This window comes from Homarus americanus, unplaced genomic scaffold (assembly GCF_018991925.1).
Source record: "Homarus americanus isolate GMGI-L3 unplaced genomic scaffold, GMGI_Hamer_2.0 scaffold32583, whole genome shotgun sequence".
In the NCBI taxonomy this organism is placed as follows: domain Eukaryota; kingdom Metazoa; phylum Arthropoda; class Malacostraca; order Decapoda; family Nephropidae; genus Homarus; species Homarus americanus.
The window spans coordinates 15,083,157-15,103,329 of NW_024713129.1; the positions used below are offsets into that span (position 1 = coordinate 15,083,157).

The window sequence follows — 20,173 nt, forward strand, 5'->3', positions numbered from 1 at the left end:
TCCTGGTTCTGCTGAGTGGACTGTCTTAGACTGGTGGCGGTGGCTGCCCGCCCCTCCATGAGACAGATCGCCCTCTCTAGTGATGCTGTGAAGACCAGCCTTCTGTCCGAGAATTTGTGCTGGGACGATTTACGCAATACTGTTTTCTCTTGTAACAACATACTGATCTGCATTGACCCGCACTTGTAAGTACAGCCTAAGTGATGACATACCCCTCGGTACTGAAATATTGTTGAATAATTACGCCTACTCGTTTCTGCCTAACCTGGAGTAATACGACAATGCAGAATGAAGCGAAGCTGAGATTAATAGAGTTATGAACTTTGTGTTATGTCAGTATGTTTAATAAATTGTAATTAAGATAAAATTGTGTGAGACTAACTAATTATGTATCAGATGAATCACCTTGTAATATTATGAACGCCTTCTCCTCTGCAGGTTTTGACCACATCAATAAATCGTGAATGCGTCAAGAGACGGGTTTCAATCATTCCCTTCGACTTGCCCGTAACCTGAACGTCCTTAACTAAGGCGTTTACAGTAATAATAATATTACCAAGATAAATACGGCTTGAGTTGATCTTCCAAACCAGAGAACATAACAGCTTTAGTTAAATATTAATAGTTACTGGTCACGTACTTGGCCCCTCCCTTGCTTATCCTGTCAGTCATGGCTGATAAAAACATCCTGTAACCAAGTCTCTTTCTCTCACACTTGGAATAATTCTCTCACCTTTCATACATCTACCATTCTCTCCCATTCTCACCTCTCACAAATTATACTCTACCGATTTGTCTGTTTCACGTTCGTACGCACAAAAAAAAAATCCTCGCTCGTTCCGCCGCTGATGTTTCCCGTCCATTATTGGCTAACATCCTCCCTCACTCTCGCTCTCTGCCTAATCCCATCCCTTTCCTCTCCTCACTTCAAACTCTCTTTCTTTATTCTCTTTATTTAATTCCTCTATTCGTTCCAGCGTTCTTATCCCATTTTTTCCTTTGGCATTTATTATTGTTATCATTCTACATAATTTATTGATAACTGTCTAGTCTTCAAGATGTCTAGTCTTCAAGTAAAATAAGCTGGGATGTCTAATCTTCAAGTAAAATAAACTGGGGTGTCTAGTCTTCAAGTAAAATAAGCTGGGATGTCTAATCTTCAAGTAAAATAAGCTGGGATGTCTAATCTTCAAGTAAAATAAGCTGGGATGTCTAATCTTCAAGTAAAATAAGCCGGGATGTCTAATCTTCAAGTAAAATAAGCAAGTAAAATAAGCTGGGATGTCTAATCTTCAAGTAAAATAAATGTCTAATCTTCCGATGTCTAATCTTCAAGTAAAATAAGCCGGGATTTAATCTTCAAGTAAAATAAGCTGGGATGTCTAATCTTCAAGTAAAATAAGCTGGGATGTCTAATCTTCAAGTAAAATAAGCTGGGATGTCTAATCTTCAAGTAAAATAAGCCGGGATGTCTAATCTTCAAGTAAAATAAGCTGGGGCGTCTAATCTCCTAGTGAAAATAAGCTGCAGGTGTCTAGTCTTCAAGTAAAATAAGCTGGGATGTCTAATCTTCAAGTAAAATAAACTGGGGTTTGGTTAGGTTAGGTTTGGCTAGGCTATTACGAACGCTGTCTAGTCGGAGGCGTTTCAAGGCCTTAGGACGCTGACGAAGTGGATGATTTCGAGCCGAGAGTTGATTAATATTGATGGTTTCGGACAGGTTCTTCAATTCTGAGTGAGAGCTGATGAATATTGATGTCTTCAATATTCTCGACTCCTGGACATGATGGGAGTGGAAGCTTCGAGAAGAGAATATGTTTTGCTTGATTTCAGAACACCCTCCCTAAAGAACCCTTACAAATCCAGTTACAAAAATATTTAATAATACGAGTTACAAAAAATTATAATACCAGTTACGAAAATACTTGATAATACCAGGTAAAACAAAAAAAACATTAATACTTGCAAAAAAATGTCGTTAATATCAGGTAATACCAGTTAAAAATTCCTTAATATCAAGTAAGAATCCTTAATACCAGCATAAAAATCCATGATACCAGCCAAAAATTCCTTATTAATACCAATTTTAAAATATTTCCCACTACAGTATATTTCGTGCACATGACTATTCTAGACTTCCAACTTAATTCTGGTTTTAAAAATAGACAAATATATGAATAAAACTCGAGGGTGAAACAAATGAACACCCAAGGACAGCAGAGAGAGATAAGATAAGCGGTGTGTCTATATATATATCTGTGTGTCTGTCTCTGTCTCTCTCCCTCACACAGTCTCTCCCCCACTGTCTCTCTCTCTCTCTCTCTCTCCCCACTGTCTCTCCCCTCACACAGTCTCCCCCACTGTCTCTCCCCACTGTCTCTCCCCCACTCTCTCTCCTCAGTCTCTCTCCCCCACACTCTCTCTCTCTCTCTCTCTCTCTCTCTCTCTCCACCGCGGCGCTTGAAGTAAAAATCTAATTATTGGAGGACGTGTCCATGGGGGTTAATTTCCTGCTTTGCTAATCACAGGAGCTGGTCCGCCTGCCACAACACCCTGATTCCTCCCTTACATCCTCGAGGAATAACTAACCTAACCAAACCCAACGCAAGCAAACCTAACCAAACCAAACCCAACCAAACTCAATCTAACCTAACCAAACCCAACGTAAGCAAACATAACCTAACCCAACGCAAGCAAACCTAACCTAACCAAACCCAACCAAACTCAATCTAACCAAACCAAACGCAAGCAAACCAAACCTAACACAAGCAAACCTAACCCAACTCAACCTAACAAGGATTAAATATTTCTTAGTCTTACAAATAACACTTGGCTTTAACTCTTGAGATTTCTCGTATCTTTCGTTTCCTGTGGCAATCTTGCGTTCGCTTAGTACACAGTGGTAATGTTGACTCGTTAAAAATGGCTCTGTCGTAGGCCTAGAGAGAACCGATAATTGACTCTTAGAAGTAAAACACAAAGAAACGAAGTAAAACACAAAGAAACGAAGCAAGAAAGTTTGAGAAGCGAGGTTCGTGGGTCAGTACCGCCATATAATTAGGTTAGATGGACGTTCGTGGGTCAGTACCGCCATATAATTAGGTTAGATGGACGTTCTGGATCGAGGTCAATTCGATGGGGTGGGGAGGTTAGGTTAGGTTATCTCCCCAAACTTGCCAGAGTGAGATGGGGGAGAGGAGAAAAGAAGAAGAGAGAAAGAAGAGAGAGAATATGACGAGCAGCTTAAAGTCAGTGGGAAGTGTAAATGAGAACCAGGTAATATAATTGCCTCGCCCGACAACAGGTGATGTGGTTATACTCAACATGTCTTCAACCTTTCAATTTACACCTCCTTGACTATGAATCGTGAGGTGATAAACGTCCAATTTACACCCTTATGTACCCCTGTGTGTGTGTGCGCGTCTGTGTGTGTGTGTGTGTGTCTGTGTGTGTGTGTGTGTGTGCGTCTGTGTGTGTGTCTGTGTGTCTGTCTGTGTGTGTGTGTCTGTCTGTGTATGTCTGTCTGTCTGTCTGTCTGTGTGTGTGTGTGTCTGTGTGTGTGTCTGTGTGTGTGTGTGTGTTTATAGTGTGCCCAACACACCTCCTTACCTATAATTAAAGCTAATCCTAACCTTTCTACATCTAACTAGACCCCTCCTCCTCCTCCATCCTCTATCCTCCTTCTCTCCCTCCCTCTTCTCCCCTCCTCCCTCCCCCTCTATCCTCTCCCCCCTCCCCTCTATCTCGGCCTTCTCCGTCCTCTAAAAATTAATATGATTCTTGTTGGGTCACCAAGCACCTCCTCATCCCCCCCCCCTCACACGTTACTCATGAATCTGTAAGTTTCCGTGCTCGAGGTTTATGAGGTGGGGAATGTAGGGGTAGTAGTAGTAAAGAGGGTAGTAGTGGTGTTAGTAGGGGTGGTGGTGGTGGTGGTTGGAGTAGTGGTGGTGGTGGTTGGAAGTAGTGGTGAGTGGTTATTAGAGCAGGGGTGGTGAGTGGTTGCAACAGGGGGTGAGTGGTGGTAGTAGGGGAGTGGTGGCAGATGTGGTTGGAGTAGTGGTGGTGGTTGTTAGGCAGGAGTGGTGGTGGTTGTTAGAGCAGGGGTGGTGGTGGTTGTTAGAGCAGGGAATTGGTGGTGGTTGTTAGAGCAGGGGTGGTGGTGGTTGTTAGAGCAGGGGTGGTGAGTGGTTTGTTAGAGCAGGGGTGGTGGTGGTTGGAGCAGGGTGAGAGTAGTGCGGGTGGTAGTAGTGCAGGTAGTGGTAGTGGTGGTAGGGACACAGGTGGTAATGGTGGCAGGAATGATACTAACCATACACATATTACCAGACAACCATCCGAGAATCATTAAAACCCAACATAAACAATTACATCAAATATGAATCAGACTCCTGAACAAAAATAGATCAAATGTCGTCTATATTTAGGACTGGACGCCATCTTGAGACCACACACACACACACACACACACACACACTGACACACACACACACACACACACACCACACACACACACACACACACACACACACTGACACCAAAGTTTCTAAGAGATTTACACAAGAAGTTTTAACAAGACAACAGTTTGTTTTGAGAAGTCGGAAATATTTAAAGTATCCAAGCAGACGTATATGGTTGTGTCACCCCCCCCCGCCCATCCCCAGAACACCTAGGATCGCCCCCCCCCTGCTACGCCCATCCCCAGAACACCCTAGGATCGCCCCCCTCTCCCTACGCCCATCCCCAGAACACCCTAGGATCCCCCCCTACCCCCCCCCACCCAGGACCAAAAGGAAGCCCACACAGATGACGTATCATTCCACTATAAAGAACACCGCTTAAATAGGGTTAGGCTAGTCCCTTGTTGGCCGCCCTGCTGTCAAAAGGTGCCTCCTCCTCCTCCTCGACTCAAACATGTCCTCGTTACTGAGAGTCTTTCCAGGTTATATGTCTCTCTCTCTCCCCTCCCTTATCCCTGTCTTTCTTATCTTTATCTCTTTTCTTTCCCTTACTCCTCCCTCCTCTCTCTCTCTCTCTCTCTCTCTCTCTCTCCCTCCCTCTCCTATGATTCAGGACCGAGTCTCTTGTATGGATGACCTACTTCTCTCACCCCCCCTCACTCTTTCACCTCCAAACACCATGACCCAGATGTGTTGTCCGTCTGTCTGTTCTAAGGAGTCTCCCGTCACATTCTCACTATCTCGTTTAAAGATCTGTCTGTCTCTCTGTCTGTCTGTCTGTTCTAAGGAGTCTCCCGTCACATTCTCACTATCTCGTTTAAAGATCTGTCTGTCTCTCTGTCTGTCTGTCTGTTCTAAGGAGTCTCCCGTCACATTCTCACTATCTCGTTTAAAGATCTGTCTGTCTCTCTGTCTGTCTCTAAGCTTCCCGTCCTATCCTCATTGACTCAGGTGTTCAAAATTCACGACAAACTCCTGTGTTTGTTGTCAGTCTGCCTTAGTGTTTGCTGTCTGTCTGTGTGCGGTGGCAGTGCCCCCCTCTCAGACCACCACCTCCAGCTTGGTAATAAACCGTAGAGGTGACCGCCCACACTGTTCCCTGATGAAGAACGTCCATGGAGAGAGAGAGGAGACATCCCCAGCAGCGAGAACCACCATATACCCCAAAAAAATCACCTGAAGGCAAGAGAACTGATCATCTGCAGCAGGTGACGACGCAGCACCAGCAGGAGGAAGAGAAAAGGAGGAGGGGGAGGAGGAGAAGGGGGTTGGAGGAGAAGGGGGAGGAGGAGAAGGGGAGGAGAGGGAGGAAGAGGAGGAGGGGGAAGGAGGGGGTAAAGGGGGGTCTATATTGCCTACTTCAGGAGCAGCAGCAGCAGGTGGGTCAATAGTGGGCAAAGGCAAGGCCACGTATCCCCACACACAGGGCAGCTTTACTCAGTCCCCCACACTGTTGTCTTTAAATCCTTCCACGGTGATCTAAGACTCATTCACGGGGTCACGTAACACCTGTCCACCGGGCCATGACACCTGTTCACCGGGTCATGACACCTGTACACGGGGCCATGACACCTGTGCACGGGGCCATGACAGGTATGTGGTGCAGGTATAGGTGTGTGGTGCAGGTACAAGTGTGGTACAGGTGTGTGGTGTGGTACAGGTATGTGGTGCAGGTACAGGTGTGTGGTGCAGGTATAGGTGTGTGGTACAGGTGTGTGGTGTGGTACAGGTGTGTGGTACAGGTGAGGATCAATAGAGGCTGCGGCAGTGCTTCACCCGGCAGACAGGTACAGCCCTCTCTCCTCTCCTACACCACTCATAACTGACACCTGTGGTAATTGAACACAAACCTCTATAAATATCAATTATAATAAACTAAAGAATAAGTTATAATACAGTAATAACAATAATAAATAATAATAACCACAATAATAACAAGGAATAAGAATAATAAGAAAATTAAGAATAAAGAAGACGGAAGAATAAGGAATAAAGAAGAAATTCACCATTCTTGTCATATACCACTGTACCAAAAACTCAAATATTCCTCCCTCCACCATCCACTACCTCTGAGAGAGAAAGAAAAGCTTAAAATAATGGATAAGCTTGTGGTGCTGTCGAGTGGTGTTGACATACAAGACACCATTCAAGGGTCGTGCAGCTGTAATGGACCAATACAGCCTGGACTGGCGAGTGTAACCATTAACTGTACTGTATCGTTCATCCCACTTTCATTGTGTAAAAGAAAACGGAGTGAAAGTGGTTAATATATACCGAACAGCATATTTAAAGGCACTGGGGATATAACACACTATATTCTAATTACACCTAGATGGACTTTGCATGATCGAAAACGAGAACCAATAATCTTTAGGATATTAGATAAGCTCGTTACCCACTCAGCCATCAGCCCCCCCCCCCCCTAAATTTGTATTAGAATATTTTGTTTACTGTACTTTATCTTTACATTTCCCCCTTCATTTTGCAACTTTTTATTTATTTTTTTTCTTAATTTCCCAAAATCTGGAGAATCGTGCAAGTGGAAAATATTCGGTTTAGGGAGAGAGTTCTCTTTGTAAAAGGAAATGTATTCGAGTAACTGGAATTCTCACTCGACCAGAACCGGCAACTCAACATATTAATCCAGTTAAGAGAGATTTTACGGTATATTTTTATAGTTATGACTAATTTATCTTTTAACCTTGTCAAGTTAAAATAATAATAATAATTAATTTTGGAGTTGAATTAAAAAAACACATTTGCTTTAATACACACACACACACACACCATAATATATCCACACCTCATACACAATAACACACACACACAACACATCCAGACAAGAAAGAAAAAAAACTACCTAGAATTTACTGAAAACACCAACAAATAAGACCACGAAAGACGCTCCCGCACTCATGTTCCAATAATATAACACACTTACCTAGATCATTTCCTCGCTCAATGCTTCGGTAACGTCGACGCCAAAAACCCTCGGTAAAAATGGGACCGTGACTTGTATTTAAACACACCTATTAACAATTATGAAACCCGTAACTAAACTTTTCACCTAAGGCAATGAATGGGGAGGTTTACAAAAAAAAATCGGTACAAGTAAAGAAAAAATCGGGTAAGAAAGAATCGGGTTATGAAACATGGTGTAGCCTAGCCTAATGGGAGTCTCCTCATAGTGACAGCATGTGAGGTAACGCCCCGAGCCTACACAAGACTTATTTATATACCGAGGACACAATAATGAACATTCTAGCCATGAGACAAAACCTTTTACATTAGATCAACAATTTATCCTCAAATAACAACCTGCAAGTCGCGTTTAGAAGCAGAGAATTAAACTCCTGTGAGAAAAGATAGCCAAGTGTACGGCATTTATATTCCTATTACATACATATAGCGTTTATAAGAACCAGCACTTGGCTCCAGTTTAAAATCTTCCGCAAACTGATGACGTGAAAACCCATCGCGCTTAAGACATGTAGAAGTACTAACCAGTTTTCAAACTATATTTATTTTCACAATTTTAATATAAGAAAAAAGCGAGTCAATTAAAATATATGAAAATTACTCCGGGTATGAATTTCTTACAAAGTGAAGATGTAAATCCCACCACGGCGCTGAACTACACCCACCTGGGACCTCCCCTTCAGAACTCTCAGCCGCATCTATTGATTTTCATGAGTGATGCGCTGTGAGATATCTTCCTGACACACTTATATTTCCCAGACGTGGTTTAGACTGTGGTAAAAAATTAGGATTCCGGTTTCATGGCAGGTGTTCATGATGTGATATATTAATTCAACAAACTTCTCTATTATTAAGCCGTATATCCTAGTTTGGATTTCAACCGACCGTAAACAGTCATTACACATTAAGATTTCATGTCAAGATTTGATGTTAACTGTCATTTTTAATTTAAGCTGAGAATGATGGATGCTTTACAGTTTTAATATTTTTTGAAGTGCAATTATCTGGGCAAAGGGATCCTCTAATTACTGTTCCCTAAAAATGTTTACAGTAGCTTCCGGCAGCGAGATTAATGGACGTGTACACATGACGCGGCTTAATACTTAAAATCATTCCTACATAAATCATAACTTATCATCATCATCATCTACACTATTTATCTTGCAGGAACCTCAAATATGAAAATTATGCTAACACTAAATTACAAGTTTTATAACATACTAGGACCTCATTCAGTACAGTTTATCGTGTATGTTTTAACACACTAGTATCATCAAAATGTTCCCTACAGTGTCTTAGTTACGGATTATAGTTAAATTTATATTCATATTTATTATTAAGGTGAAGGAATCATAAATTAATGAAGATGCCAATTTGATGGTTGTCTTGAACACTACCAGTCTGTTTTGAAACGGTTATATAATTAATCTCCCAACGGTTGTGTTATCAATGTTAACTTGTGTTGTAGATATTTTTTTTTTTACAATAGGTCGATGTAGTCTGCGCTATTCCATTCTGTTATGATTCCTTCACCTGCAAAAGAAAAAATACTAATTATCCTATGGCGCGGGAGTCATGAGACCAACCATGGTGTAATAAACAGGGGACACATATACCCTGAAATAGATTTTACTTACAATGGCAGGTGCTTTTGTGGTGCTCTAGGTCATCTACACAGGCTAGTTACAACATGCAAAGTGGATGGTGAGCACTTAATCAATTTCATTAGCAGTGATATATTTTATCTTCTACGTCAGCTTGCTGTTCAACGCAAAATTGGATACTTATGAACACTATATACAAAACTGTGTGGCTTTGCAATTCACTATAAAAAAAAGCGCGCGTTTTTCTCATCTGAGATGCCCGCTGACCTACATACATTCATTATTTCAAATTGAATATTAACCGTTAAACTCAGGTAGTAAATTCACGCTTTCAGATGATGCATTTAATATAAACTTATTTTTACCCACAATAAGGCATATTAAGACCAATTATTTATCACTTATATTACATTATGCAAAAACTAACACTTTAAAGATCAGAATCACAATGACATATTACACGGCCGTCAGCAGAGGCGGGAAATATGACTGAGAACTTCATATTTTTCCCGCCTCTGCTAACGTCCGTGTAATATTTCAATGGGATTCTAATCTTTTATTTTTTTTGCATAATGTATTATTACTTATACGTGATTTGGCTTAGTATGCCTTATTGTGGGCTTAGTATGCCTTATTGTGGGTAAAAATAAGTATATATATTAAATGCATCCTCCGAAAGAGTGAATTTGCTACCAGAGTTTAACAGTTAATATTCATGTATGAGATTACTGGTAAACTTCCTACGTTCTCATGTTTGAAATAATGAATGTATGCCTGTACCTTTATATAATTTAGCTAAATATCTTTCTCATCAGAAACGGTCATCCCAAAGATTATGAATAAACTCATTTAGAAATACATCGTTACTTCAGGACGAAATCGGACAGGTTTGCAACAGCCAATCAACTCTAATTCTTGAGAAGACGGCGGGGCATCCTTTCTCAACTGGGAATAACGCACTATAACTGGTTTCACATTTTAAAATTACAATCAGGACAAGATATAAAAGTACTCTATTACCAAGAAAATCGTCCAAAATAGCCACCCCCCAGAAATAAATGATTTGGCGAATAAATAAAAACATGCAAAAAAGCAATAATGATAACCGTAAGATATATAAAATAAAACATTTCGAGCGGGTTACACCAGCAGGGTTAAAAAATGTGGCAGCGGATGGTGCTAGGCTAGGCACTGTGCTACCCTGGTACGCCGACGTTCCGACCCAGACGTTTTATCCTACTAAAGTTGGGTAAGGTTAGGTTAGGTTAAAGGATGATGAGTAAGGAAACGCCCTGGCCGAAACGTCTTAAGCTGAAAATATCAAAGTCAACACACAAGGCTTAAACGTCCTGGGCCAAAACGTGGTCTGGGTCACCAACAAGCGGATTATAAAATTCTGCGTCAAAGAATGCGTTTTATTTATTTGCACATTACCTCTGAAGATTCTTCCTCACGACAGCCGTTGCCACTACTCAACTGAGAAGAAAAAAAATAAGAAAGTGAGGATGATGATAAGATGCACCCAGAAAGTAATACAAAAGTTAAAAGGAAAATAAATTGAGTCAATCAGTACGGCGTGTTGTCTTTCCAGTTACCAACACTTGGGAAAGGTACTGCGCTCCTTGGCAAATAGCACGAATTACTCCTACACAAGTCACCTTCTGGTCGCCATAATACTCTAAAGGAATTTTTGCTATCATGAGAAATAATCAATTGTATTGGTATATTTATCAGACTCGGAATTTAAAAAAAAATAAATAAATTGCTGCAGTTAAATGCAATTGGTTGTATTCCTTTTTTAAGTTATTTTACATGAATGTAAATATTACATTTTATTTTTCCACTTTCAAGCATCTCCTAACATACTTCTACTGTTACACTTGTAGGGTCAAAACACACACACTTCAACATAAGAGAGGCTGGCTGTTCAGACTGAGTATCCTTCACTCCTTTGGCAACATTCCTGTCTCGGACTAACCCATCTTAATACCTTCATTCCTAAAAGTTTGTTATAGTTTTAATCTAGCTGAACTAATATCATTTATTCTGTTCGGGCCATTTTCACCAATCGATTTCTGTTTTCTAGGTTCGGTTATGTTAAGTTACCCTAAGTATGGGTACAATTCTACGATTTATATATTCCAGTGGGAAAAAAATTATCTAGTTATGAAAACAAAGTGGCCGCCAAACAAGCTAAAATGGTAAACTATTTCTAACAAACCAAACCAAACCTAAACAGACGATCCAACCATAATAGAAATGTAATCAACCAGGACTCTCGTGTATACATGTGGCTGGCTGTCGTGAAGTGCGCCTGAGAGCTACAGTACTTACATGTTATCATAAAGTATAGCGGTATATTCAATATACATCGGCCAACAATTCACATGGCGGCAGGTGACGGAATGGAGGAGGCAGCGGTGTACTTTACAACTCAAAAGCTTTAAAGAAAATGTTTTTGCCAGAGCTCTCGGTCATGTGTTCAAATTACAGGTTCCTATATCAATATGTTCCTGATTTATCACCTAGACAAGCAAAACAACAGATTACTTCCCGTTAAGAACAAATCACGAGAAAAAAATGCTCACTAGTGTATCTAAATGTCAGCTTCCTAACTCACAAGGCGCCTGAGATATCGTCCAGACCACAATGAAAACCGGCTTCCTGTAGGGGTGGAGTGTGAGGCTCGTGGGATGTACATTGTATACAAGGTAACTAAATCTATTTTGGGTTGATAGCGACAGCAAATGGAGTTTTTTTTCCCAGATCATTCTAGATTTGAAAATGATGTATTCAATATGCACTGAACGTGTTTTCTATACAACACAGTTTATACTAGACCTATAAGGAACTGTACTTACTCTCTTTCACTTCACTATGACCTATAACTGATTGAGAAAACGACAAAGGAAAAATTTATCGATTTTCAACACGTTTTACTCGTAATATTTACATGCCAGGAACACAACCTTTAATCAATATTGACACCATAACTTCTATTTGCATTACACCTGTCTAAACATTATGAGCGAATTCCTGAAAGGTTTTAACAGAACGTATTTTATTCTCGTTATTGTTTTGTACAGTGTAGAGGACCCAAGAAATTTTTTGACGCATGTTCATCTTTTACCACAAGACATGACTAGGCTACCCGTATTATCTGGTCTATTATTGTCTATCTATGTTTATACTGGCACAAAAATACATACACAAGCATGCATCGTCAAACAACACAATTACCGGTACAAATATACCACAAAGACATGTACTGTATACACGCAAAGGCATTATTAGAAAACACACTATTGGAAGCAGTGTTGTCTAATGGTAGACCCTGCTGCCATATGGCATCACAAAAATTTTGACCAAGTCCCAGGTTGCTCATCTGACTTTCTACCTCATTTACACACAATTACATGATCTCAATTGTTTCTCTTACTATTGACAACACAACATACATACAGTATATCGTTTCATCACTCTTGATTTATTTTATTTTCGTTGTTTTTATCTATGGTTTTTTTTATTATTTTTAGTTATAATTTTTATCGATTTTTATTAATTATTATTATTATTATTATTATTACATTTTCGCCCCCCAGGCCCTGATGTGGGTCAGTGACCTGTGCTCGGGTGGGCTAATCCCCATAAAAAAAATGTACTTTATTTGGTGAGAACTTTTCATTTTTGTGTAAGTTATGTCCAAGAATACCATAAGAATGACTCCAAAATATTTCCACAATATTTGGCATAGAAAGTTTTCAAGTTGTCATCCAATAGTGACCTTTATGGGCAACCGTTGTAAGTCAAAAGTCAGATGAATAATTAACAAGGATCATACTATGTAACCAAGCAGCTATTTTATTTTATTTACCAGGTATAGCAAAGGTTATAGACTGATTCGGGTAGATTAAATTTTATTTCATTTTGATAATTTTTTTGAGCTAGTCGGTGACCAGTTTTTCATTAAGTACTGGACAGGTTGGTGAACAGTGTCACGTTACATATTGGGGCGACAGTTGTTTCTTGTCAACGAAAGCCCGTGTCTTAGATATTACTAAATGCCTGTTAGTAACTATGTTTAACTGATCAATCAATTAGCAGAAAATCAGTTTTGGGATACCCGTTATGACCCAATAATTATATTTAAGTAATAAGAGTACCAATGATCGACGTGAGTCTCGATCCATTATTGACAACAGCTCACAAGAACTGCTGAGCTCACCCTGGGCCAAGTTGAGACACGCTGCCGATTGTAAGTGGGGAGAGTTTCACTGTTTGACAAGTTGCTGGCTGTCTTGGTGTTCCTACAGACTTCCAGAGTATTATTGTGGCATTTTATAAAATTCTCTCTGACGTCTCATTATTTCCCTTGGTTCCTAAAGTATTATTATTATTACTATTATTATTATTATCATTTTTATTGTATTGGTATTCTAGAACTAATTATTTCTCTATAACTGAACCGACTATACCCTGCAGGTCTGCCACATCCAGCTGTCTCACGCAGTCTAAGGTTATAATCGCTTTAAACAACAGAGCATCACATGGCAGAAAGGTCACCAGGTATCCGTTCCTTCTCTCTCTCCTACCTACGTACATCTTCCCCCATAGTCAATCCTCTTGTCTATCCACCCCTGACCATCCACGCCCTCCATCACTACCCTAGTCCCCCCCCCACCCCGCCCCAACATCTGTAGCAGACGTAATCTTGACCACCATTAACGGCCCGGGAACGATGGCACAGCGAGTATAAGAATGAGCTCTTAACTATATAGGGAAATTATAACTGGGGGAAAAAGTTCACATTTATGACACCGCAACCATCAGCAGAGAGTTTTAAGAGAGTTTATTTTCGTTTAATGCGTCCGTCCATCCGGTTAAAAGTTTTTTCCTAGACTGGACCATATGGAAACGAAATTGTCATGTCTGAAAAACGGATTCAATTTTCGGGGTCGCGCCTCGAAAGCCGATATACTGTATAACTATAATTTGTTAGTTATTGATGAGGTTCTGTGGTATATTTAGAAAATTTATTCCTTTTCGAAATCATGGCTAAAAAAACTGATTGGTTTTACTCCAAATCATAACGAGAAAACGGATTAATTTGTCTAAAACCCTGATGAGAAAAATGGATTAGGAAAGAATGGCTAAACAATGAATCCTATTTTTTAAATCATGGATAGAAACTTCAGTAAAATTTCCCAAACCAAGATAGAAAAAACAAAATACTTTTCAATTATAAATACAAAAAGATATTCAACAGAACTAAACTAAAAAACGGTATCTAAGAATTTTTCAACGTTACGAATCAACGGTTGACGCACCTATGCAAATTACAGGCGCTGGGAGCTGACGTGACGCGTAATCATTTAAAACTCGGAGATCACGAAGGCTTGTCAGGAACCAGCTGGTGAAGCACGACAGGGGGACTGCGTACAACAGAATCGATGATGATGCTAACCGGTGTGTAAACTATGTGGATAATACCGGTAAATACTTGTATGTTGAATAACCTAGTTCGTTCTCTCTTCGTCTCTCTACCATTTATATTACATACAGTTTCTCTCTACCTACTTTATATTCAAGGGCTGTATACCGTATATAGTCTTTGGTATATTTTGCCAGTTGTCAACACATCGACCACAGAGCCACCTCAGCATCTCAGACGTGTTAGTATTGCCTCTATGTCCCAGGTGACCCAAAGAGGTGTATTCGGTGGACTACAAAACCCGCCAGCACCCTATATTGATCGGTTCAAACTCTGTCTGTTTGTGGTCGCTCATTACCGTCTATAATTTTTATCCGATCTTTACTAGATTTACAAAGCTCGTGGATTTTTTTTTTATCATTACCGTATTATATTTTAGGGTAATTATTCTTTTTTTACTGGTAAAGATTCAGAGTTCTCAGAAACTTCTAAAGGTTGTCAAAGGATGCTTAATCTGAGGTCTGAGGCGACATTGAGAATACATAAACAAAGGTGGATCTAGGAGGCGGCCAGAGGACTAAGGACCTCCTGCAATTTTAATATTTATAAATACTGTGGAAGTTATTTTTGCATATTTCCACTAAGAATCTGTGACTTTTAAATATTTGAACTGACAACTTGCCAACAATAGCAACTCACAGCCTCGACGTGAACAAGACATAAAGGATTCATATCTGCTTCCGACTAAGAATTTAAATTAAATATCTGAATTACTGAATAAAATTACAATGTCAAAACTTAAAAAACACCTTATACACTGAAAAAACTAGATATATTTTATGAAAACTTGATATATTCCACCAATATAATAAATTTCCAATATTTATATAGTATTTCTTAATCATTGATCCCTTTACGTACGGTCAGCTGGATCTGTGAATAACTCCTGGTATCAACTGCTTCATAAAACAAAACGAAAACATAAAATTACGATAAACAAAATTAAACCTTAGTCTCATAATTATAAGGAAAGTAATAACACACATTTAAACAATAACAATGGTCACTTACAACCAGCACCATCACCACCAAGCTACAGTTGCATAACACGTAAAATAAGCAAGAGGAATTGGAACTTTCTCAAATCTTGTGACAAAAGCAGAAAATTCCGGCAGGGTCTGCTATTCGTCCTATTTATAGTTGACCTGCTTAACACTCGTGTGGAGGAGACAGGGGCTCGCTTCACTATTTTTTTTTTCCGTATTTTTATTTATCGAGTAAGCAATACGTAGTCAGTTTGACCCTAATTGCCAACAAACTAGCTAAAAACTACGATGGTGTCTTTGTCTCATTGGACTGCCTAGTAACTCAGTAATGTCCAGTGCATAGTATTGGTTTCTACGAATATTTATCCTACCATTGGCAACGCGTTTCACAGTTGCTGCCAATGCTACACTGGACCTCAACCGTATCTCATTACTCTATGCCCCTAAATTAACAATACGAAATTGATATAAAAATTATATGGATTAGTTATTATGATCAGGCAATAAGTCTTCTTTTAATATGGAGGATAATTATGCCGCATCAAATGTAATACTCACCGTAGTGTAACAGTGCGTGAGTAACTAATCTTGCTAGGTGTTGCCTAGATTGTTTAACCTCATCTGTAAACTTAAGATTTTTGTTGTCGAAATTCACCTTTTTGTAGTACTATTATCACTCGTCTACAATTTATAGTAGTATAGATAGTATTGTATCGCCAATTGTACAAATTTACGTTATTTCAAGGGGTTTTCTTTTTAATTCCTCGCAAAAAGAGGTTTCTAGTTCATTAAGTTCACGCACTGACCAATTTTACCGAAAGCATGAATTAGATGCGAAAATATAATAAAAAAAATTAGATGCGAAAATTCACATTCCACGTTTTGTTAATCTATGGGGATTGAGCCCAGGACGGTAATCAATGGTGAGACCCAATGTCTGCCACCTTGCCATACATCGCCAAGCATGTTTCCATACAAGTAACATAGCCTTAACCTATCATGGCATAACCAATTTTGAGTCATCACCACAATGATTTGTTTTCCAAAGATATACCTGTATATACTGAAGAAGGCACTTGCGAAATCGTGAGAAAACGGGATCTAGGACAAATGGCCTGGCGGTATTCATTACATTACATATTGTAAGCTTAAATACTGTACTAAAAACAACTGATCTTATACAACAAACAATTTTTTTATCATTAACAATACGTCTCTAAACTACAACATGTAAAAAAAATACAGCGGTGATGCCACGATATAATTAATGGACAGTACATGTGACTGACTCAGTTCGTTATCACCCAATCACATTTCCATACATCATACATAACCGACTTTAAGACCAATTAGCCTGCACTCAAGATAGGTACACACACACACCAGCATCAAATTGATCCCATGATACTCAACTTTAAGCCACTAATAACAGAGATCAGAAGCCATCTATCAGGGCCAGCGGGTCTGACAGTCAGGCTTGGAGAAGTTCGGTGATGACGCAACAAACGGGTCGATAGCCGGGGCTCTCCTGTGAGGTTTCGACGAAGATGCTGCGTACAGTTGAACCATTGATGAATTTAACGCGAGATGTTTCTGCATGTTTTTAATAGCTGTTGTAAATGTTAGGTTATGGCTCCTAAGCAATGTGGTAAAATTCAAGCACCAATGATCTTTGACGGTATTTTCTCGCCCTTATTTCACTGAAGCTCCTAAGTATTTTCCATAAGCTAATTGATGAAAATATGTTAAATAAAAAAATTACAAATATTATCAACGGCATTGAGGACAACATGACAAACGTATTCCATTGCCTTACGTCCGTACAGTGTTAACTAAAACATCGTAGCAATACTGAATGTTATTCGGTGAAATGTGTTCATAGTGTCTGACTTATTTCTGTATTATGGCGTCAGGTTACGTAAATAATGTGCGCCCAAAGAATCATAGTCTATGGATATGACAATACTCATTTCACTCGCTCTTACAACATACAGGGTTTTCTCTATTTTACTTCAGAACTTTTGATTTTAATTCTTCAAACTCAAAAACGGATATTTAATAACCAAACGCCTGTCCGGACGTAGCAAGGAATGAACACCAAACTGACAACCAGTTTTGAGAGTATTCCACACTACGTATTCATGAAATCAACTAACATCGATAATCGTAACAATTTTGAACAATATTTCCCTACATACAAATCAGCATAAACAGTTATACCATAAAATCATGCAATCTACAATTTTATATCTAAAATGTAAACAGAATAGCCAAGACAATATTTACTGTATCTATTAAAATAAATACAATATCCTAACACCGAAATATGAATTCAGAAAAAATAAATATTCTTAACTCATGCTTGGTCCTGGCCTGGGTCTGCCATTAGCGTCGGGACAACTAGGGTGACTATTAGCACCCACTACAACAGCGTGGGGCCCGCTTTAACGTGCTATATAACATGCATTTACTTCTCATTGAACAATATAATACACACAATATATATATATATATATATATATATATATATATATATATATATATATATATATATATATATGACCCGAAACAATAGCAACTGGGTCAATGGTTCGATGGGTAATGATGCTTAAAGTGCTTGTTACGTAAGTTCATCCTGGTAACTTCTCCCCAACCATCTCCCCGCCACCCATCACCCCCTCCTAACTTTTCCCCAACCATCTCCCCGCCACCCGGTACCCCCATACACTGATCTTACCTCAGCAACCAATGGCACCTGCAGAAGTTAGACCCACCCCCTAATGAAACGTCCTTTTCATATTGCACTAAAACCGCCATAGCATAAACATTAGAATTGGGTAAGCGGTAGTGACTTGCCTCTTAGGAATTAATCTTTAAAATGGTTGCCAAGCAGAAACAAAACAACCCAGACCTGTTATTGTGGCAGTTATTATTTACCCCCAAACAGATGAAATCCTAGAGACGGCGACCCTGCCTACCAACCAACCCACCAAATTTTACTCATTTAACAAAACTTACCTATAAATATATCGTAAAACTGAATATATCCTGTAAACCTAACCTACCCAACATCCCAGCAACCTTTTTCCCCAATTACCCAACATGTTATCAAGCTAACCCTAACAGCCCACGATACCGGCCCCAACTAACCCACCAGAGACATTATCCCAACAAATCATTACGCTAATCACTTACCTCAGTCGATGATCATGGCGGTAATTAGGAGAAGTGTGTGGGTGTTTGGAGGGAAGGAGAAAAGTACGAGTTTGTGGTGGGTTATTGAGGTGGGTTGGTGGGTTATTGAGGTGGGTTGGTTGGTTATTGAAACGGGGTGGTGGGTTATTGAAGTTATTGAGGTGGGTTGGTGGGTTATTGATGGTGGGTTATTGAGTGAGGTGGGTTGGTGAGTTATTGAGGTGGGTTGGTGGGTTATTGAGGTGGGTTGGTGGGTTATTGAGGTGGGTTGGTGGGTTACTGAGAGGGGCGTGGAAGGAGGATGGGGGTGGGTATCTGTGGATGGTGGGAATGAAAATGTGTGCTTTGAGTAGCCGAGTAGAAGAGTGTGCTGACATGTGTGTTTGATAGACTACAGTATACATGCAGGTGGTCGACACATGTGGGGCGGCAAGGTGCACTCACACCCTGCTTGGTGCACTGTGGTGGTGAGGAAGTGGTGCACCCCTCCCCCCCCCCAGGAGGGAGATTACTACAACCACTTACTCTAGAGGTATAGAGGTAACGACATGCAGCGGCGGTCACAGCAGGGGGCCCCACGCCCCTTGAGGTCAGCAGAATATAAGGCATGCACTGTAGATGGGCGCGGAGAGGGGCGGCGTGGGCATGGCCGAGGGCGTAGCTAAGACAAGGCCAGCCCATGGGAACTACCCTTCGCACGGCACGACCAACCTGATCCATGATGTGTGGGCGGGAGGGTGGGCGGGCGGGCGGGCTGGATGAGGGGAGCCTGAGGACAGGCCTACACCTGTACCCTAATGCGGGTACCTGGGAAGGAGCTTAGTAGGGCGTGACTGTTAGTCCACACAGGTCAGTCTTGGCCAAGCCGGGGTGGGATATGAATACTTGACAGCGTAATTGGTACAATTTTTAATGCCTTTAGTAAGCTTAATGCGATATTTATATGGAGTGGCACTAATTTGTACAACTAGGAATGATCTTGATAAAGGTTTATTCACTCTGCACTTCGCATATATCACTTGAAACCGGCGACCAGATGTTCTCGTCCAACAATGAATGTGATCGAGTGATGAGTGCTCGAGGGAACAGCGTTATGCCTCACAACACACGCCAGTGACTGAACCAACGACATGGCAGCAGACTACATGCACCGCGCAGACGGGGTAGACGTTTTTCCGTATTAGTTGCCAAGTCTCGGCGCACACACCAATATAACTCCCATGTTGTGATTTGTATTTTAAAGTCTAACATATTTTAAGATAAGTAAAAAAATTCTCGAACTAAGATTTTGTTGTGCTAACGTAACTTTAATCAATACCAGCATATTAAACATATTTTATCCCGAACATCTACCTCTACAATATTCCAAACTGTTGTACTGCAAATGGTGGTGTCTGGAGTCTGTTGCACCTTGCCTTCTGGGAGTTGGCTAAAAAAAAAAAAAAGTGCTGACTCCTT

The 20,173-nt window shown here is 40.2% G+C and overlaps 1 protein-coding gene across 8 annotated transcripts in view; it reads right to left on the reverse strand.

Annotated features, from left to right (window-relative positions):
• LOC121868529 (glutaminase kidney isoform, mitochondrial-like) overlaps positions 1–19,839 on the reverse strand; it is a 111,170-nt gene extending 91,331 nt beyond the window's left edge. For 6 of the 8 annotated variants that reach the window (XM_042369263.1, XM_042369254.1, XM_042369246.1 and 3 more), the window contains exon 1: positions 19,241–19,839. In XM_042369263.1, coding sequence (XP_042225197.1) covers positions 19,241–19,435 — 195 coding nt within the window. In that variant the 5' untranslated portion in view covers positions 19,436–19,839. Of the gene's footprint in view, positions 1–10,477; positions 10,607–19,240 lie in introns of those variants that run through there. The other 2 variants (XM_042369273.1, XM_042369282.1) reach the window with 2 other exon arrangements.
• Between the last annotated feature and the right edge of the window lie 334 nt (positions 19,840–20,173).